We start from the raw sequence: 5,195 nt of genomic DNA, 5'->3' as shown, positions 1-5,195 counted from the left end.
TCTCTCTCTCTCCCTCTCTCTCTCTCTCTCTCTCGCTCTCTCGCTCTCTCTCTCTCTCTCTTTGTTCTTTTTGTGGGTTTCTCTTCCCCGTCTCTCCTCCTCCTCCTTCCTGCCTCCTTGTCTCAATAAGCATTCTTCTTTTTCATGCCAGTCAAGTCGTCTCTTTCTGCAGTTCCTGGTAGGTTAATTTTTATTTAAACTTAAAAAAGAAAAGTGAGGGGGAAAAAACATCGGCACTTGATTTGCGCTTCCTTGTGCTACGTTTTCTGTCCTAAATGAACTTTTTTCCCCCAGCTCTCGACGTGTGAGTAGTTTGAGGGGGACACTGGAAGATAAAGGTCCTTGCCCCCCGTCCTGAACCCGTTCATCTCTTTTTTCTGTCTTGCTGTTTTCCCCTGTACTTAATGTCCAGTGTCGTGTCTATCTGCTGATGTGTCCTCAAACTGTGCCAGTTCTTGTGAGGCTCCGACCTCTGGCTGAGCTAAGCTCTAAATCCCGCTGAAATGCCTCCTCGTCTTATCATAGGGAGGGGTTTGTTTGCGAGTGCTCTGATTTGATGTGCTCCTTCTATTCCTTTCCAGCAACATATATCGTCCTTATTTCTTTTTCTTTACTGTGCAAGTTAATTTTTGGTAACACCTCTAATTTTAGACACTTACACAGCCTTTATTTGCTGCGAATGGAGTAAAATTCTTTACTGAAACAAAAACAAAACAAAAGAATAGCTGAACCGGGCTGAGCTAAGCTCTGCATGCTGCAAAAATGTCGCCTTGTCTTGTCCTCGCTTTTGTGAGATCCAGCGCGGGTTTTTTTCTTCTCCTGTTTGAGGAAGTAAAAAGGTCCAGGACGTCCCTTCTATCGAACCAGACCCATTTTTATATGCAGTTGCTGTTTACGAGGGGATAAAGTAGGATTGGGCTAAAAGGGCCGGGTGTATCTTATCTTGTATCTTCTTATCTTTGCTTATTATCGAGTTCAACCCCCCCCCCCCCACTTCCCTATTTTCTTCCCTATCCCCCATTCTCACTCCCTTAGCCGCCCACTCCCCACTTTTATTTTCCTTCCTATTCCCTCAGTTCTAGAACTCGGGGGAATATCTTTCTTCATCTATACTGGAGGAGCGTATACATGATTGATATGCGCCCCCCGACCCCGCCATCTTCACCCCGTATCGGTTGCCTTACATTCATTTCAGGATTTTGATGAAAGAACGTTAGCTGAATTGTGCAGCTTGGTCTTATAATGCTTTGTGGGTTTTTTGGTGGTTTTTTGTGGTTTTTGTTGTTGTTGTTGTTTTGTGTTTTGTTTTTGTTTTTTTTGTTTTTTGTTTTTTTTTGGGGGGGGGTTGGGTCTTGCGCGTTCCTTTATTTGTGTCAAACTTCTTAACACCGGCGTCTGCTGTATAGCGATTCGGTGTCTCGCCTTTGCATGCTGGAGACAAGACTTCGATTTCCGCGTGGGAAGAATTTTTATCAAGTATATCGGTCTGTCTGCTTGGTCGTTGTATCCCTCTCAGCCCAGATCGACCCCAACAGGCAGAATAAAAGCCCGCCTTCTAAATGATATGAACTGTCTAGATGAAGGCGTAAAAACTCCTACATTAAAACAATTTTTGAAAATGAGCACGGCTGCCTGTAGCGAAAATGACAACCTCCGCTTTGTTATAGATAAAACTGTTTCTTATACACTTACCCACATGTATTGTTTGATGTCAACGCCGACCTTCAATAATTCTGTTTAATGCTTAGGATGAGGCTGATTGATCCTACTACTTTCTTTCCCCTTTTTGTTTCTGCCTCTCTGTCTTTCTGTTTTTGCGGGGGGTTGGAAGGTGCCACTATTAGGCCCTACTTTTTTTAAACTTTTCCTCTTTTGTTTCTGTCTGTACGTCTGTCTTACTTTTCCCAGGATTAAACGACCACTATTGTGTCGATGTGGTTATTTTTTTCCCCGAACAAATAAACAAACAAACAATTACTGTTTTCCCTGCAGGAGATAACCGTTACAGTGTCAATTCACTTCTTTTTAACCAAACTAAATGTGGAAATCCGGGGATGTGGTGGTATGGGCAGGCAATGCTTTCTGAAGGAGTGGGCTAACCAATAAATAAACAATCATTTTATTTCATTCTAAAATATGTGGCTTGTAAATACTATCTGTGACATTTACAACCTGACCTTGACCGTATGACCTTATCTCGTCCTTCAGGGGTCAAGCTCCAGTGCGTCCATCCCGTCCACTCCGGGCAGCGTGGGTTCCAGCACAGAGCGCCACCTGGCAGAGTTCGAAGGTCACGCCCTGCAGTACGCCGCCAAGAGCCTCCAGTCCCTGTGAGTACGCCAGTCGGTCTTTGACTTTTTGTTGTTTTTAATATGAATGTCGTTTTATCAATACCGCCGTAGGTCTTGTCGTCGTGTGCGGGTGTTTGGAGGCCCGCTACTTTTTGGTTGTTGATTGTTGTTTTTTCGTCTGATACTGTTGTGTTAGCCTGTCTTTCGATATTTGTTCCAAGCACTAAATGGCCGTTGTTGTACCGGTATGTCTCTCTCTACTAGTAGATTTTGTGTGTGAGGGGGGGGGGGTTGTAGGTGGAGTTGTTTTTGTTTTTTTAGGGGGTGAATGCGGGGGGGGGGGGGTCTCTTTCAATGCGGGTGGTTGGAGGGCGCCAGTGGTAGTTTCTATTTTTATTTTCCCTTCCGTTGAGTCTATCTGTCTGTCAGCCTTACTCTTCTCCAGCGCTAAACGACCTTTAATGTGTTTAGATTTTTATTCGGTAGGGGTACAGTGATGCTCCGTAATATTTATATATTTCAGCTATTGTCTTTTTGAACCACAGAAATTTTACTAGTTTATCTTCCATTTTCCCTCTCTTCCTTATCGTAGTTGGCAGATCTCTGGTGGGGTTTGCTTCTTAATTCCTTTCAAACATTTATTGTCCTTATCCCTCCTCTTTTTCTTTGCATGTTACACTCCAGACTTCTTGTTTGTGTTTGTTACTCTCTTGGTTACACCTCTAATCTTCTGGCGCTCGTATGGCCTTATGCAGTTGGGAGCGCCGTAAAACCTCTACTAAAACTAAAAGACTTCCTATCGTTATCTTCGCCACTTATATGACTTATTTGTGTTGAAAGTGCCGTAAAATTGTTACTGGGACGTAAAGCAAACTTCCCTTTCCCCAGCTCGTCCCGTCAGGCGAGTCAGAAGGAGGGTAGCTCCGAGCGCTGTGCCCGCTTCTCCGTGCGCTCCTTGGGCTGGGTTCGAATCGCCGAGGAGGACCTGACCCCGGAGCGGAGCAGCAAGGCGGTGAACAAGTGCATTGTGGACCTGTCGCTGGGCCGGAACGACATCAATGACGCCGTGGGGCGGTGGGGAGATGTGAGTACTGTATTATAATTTGTCTTTTCTTGTGTGCAGTGCTGGTGGTTTGTGCTTGTGCTTGTGTGTGTGTGTGTGTGTTTGTTTGTTTGTTTGTTTGTGTGTGTTTGTTTGTTGTATGTGTTTGGTTTTTGTTGTTGTTTTTTGTTTGGTAGAAGGCTGCTTGTTTGTAGTTGTTGTTTTTGTGTTTTTGTAGGGTTTTTTCTTTTTTTGGGGTGGCTGTATTTTGTCGAGGGTTCTGTTGGGAGGTGGATATGTTGATGGTTTTGTGATGGTGATGGCGGTGGAGGGTTTGAAATATTTTTGTCGTTGATGCTTGCTCTCTCGCGCTCTCTCTCTCTCTCTCTCTCTCTCTCTCTCTCTCTCTCTCTCTCTCTCTCTTCTTTTTTTTTTTTCTCCCTCACACTCCCCCTCAATCTAACTTTCTCTCCTCCTCTCGCTTTCTCTCTTCTCTCTACGGAAGTGTCCACCCTCCACTTCTGCATGGAATAAAGTGCTTTCTTTGTGTATATCGCTTTCTCGCCACCCCTGATTGGGCTTGTGTTGAACTGAGCCCTGAAACAGGAAAAGATGGGAGGGGGAAGCGGGGCAGGGGGAGATTTGTGTATAATCAGAAAGAGAGCGAGAGAGAGAGAGAGAGAGAGAGAGAGAGAAAGATCCTACTATGGTCAGGGAAGTGAATATGGGATGGGGTTGGTGGGGTGTAGTTACTGATTGGAGGCTGGTGTGTGTGTGTGTGTGTGTGTGTGTGTGTGTGTGTGTGTGTGTGTGTGTGCGGGCGCGGAGAGACTTAAAAGTACCTCGAGAGACTCCCGCGAGATCGGAGGGGCTGCGAGAGACGAAAGATCGTAATGGCAGAGCTGACGTTTGAGTTGAAGGAGGAGAGGAAGATCAGAAAAAAGACGAACGTGATAAAGAAGAAGAACGGGGGAGAGCGCTGATGAGTGTGGGTGGTTGGAAGGCGCCACTACTAGATCGTACTTCTTTTAGTTCACTGGGTTTTTATAACCTATCTATCAATGAGAAACGGTGTTTGGGGAGCGCTACTGGTTGTTCCTACTTCTTTCTGTTGAACCCCCCCCCCCACCCCCGTTTGCTTTAAGTTGGAGGGGTGGGGGTCATCTTTCTTACTTTTCTTTTTTAAACATCTAGTAAATTGTCGTTATTTTTTGGGTGTGTTTTTCTTTACTCATACAAATAAACAAAAATATATCGAAGAAGAAGAAGACGCAAGGGATGTTTTATAGTATGTATGGTTGTCTTGTCTGAAGCAAAGACGTGGTGGACGCATTGTGAGACGGTTTAGTTCCAGGTTTGATTCTGGGTTCAACGGTTGAAGTTGATGTTTACGAGTAGTTAGAGAGTGCCACTGGTAGATCCTACGTCACATTTCAAAGCCACCTTTTTGGGGGAAATTCTTTTTGGTAATTTATTCTGTTCACGTAACTAAAGCTTTTATTGTATTCCTCGAAGAGTAAACGGGAGGAGTTATGTGGGCGAGGAAGATTGGGTGGGGGAGAGAGGGAGGTAGAGAGGGGGGGGGGAGCAATCTAAAGTGAAACAGATAACGGTCCAAAGAAAGGAGCGATATAGAAGGACAGACAGAAAGAGAGAATGTAAGACAGAAAGAGAGAGACAGAGATAGTAATTCAGGGAGAAAGAGTTCGGGAACGGAGGGGAGTGGGGACAGCAAAATAAGGTGAAGAGGAAAGACAGAAAATTATGAAAACCTGTAGATATTATTGCAAGAGAATAAAAAATAAAGCAGAGAGAGGCAGAGAAATAGGGAGGGCGAGGCGGAGAGAGAGAGAGAGAGGGGG

The 5,195-nt window shown here is 44.9% G+C and overlaps 1 protein-coding gene across 1 annotated transcript in view; it reads left to right on the top strand.

Moving 5' to 3' along the window:
* Window positions 1–2,208: 2,208 nt before the first annotated feature.
* Window positions 2,209–5,195, top strand: part of LOC101847028 (protein Fe65 homolog) — a gene marked incomplete at its 5' end in the record, with an annotated part of 33,533 nt that continues 30,546 nt past the window's right edge. The window contains 2 exon segments of the mRNA XM_013080799.2: window positions 2,209–2,330; window positions 3,180–3,375. Of these exon segments, the coding sequence (XP_012936253.1) occupies window positions 2,209–2,330; window positions 3,180–3,375 (318 nt within the window).

This window comes from Aplysia californica, unplaced genomic scaffold (assembly GCF_000002075.1).
Source record: "Aplysia californica isolate F4 #8 unplaced genomic scaffold, AplCal3.0 scaffold00100, whole genome shotgun sequence".
Lineage (NCBI taxonomy): Eukaryota > Metazoa > Mollusca > Gastropoda > Aplysiida > Aplysiidae > Aplysia > Aplysia californica.
The sequence above is the reverse complement of the archived record's forward strand: the minus strand, read 5'-3'. Positions and strand labels throughout refer to the sequence as shown.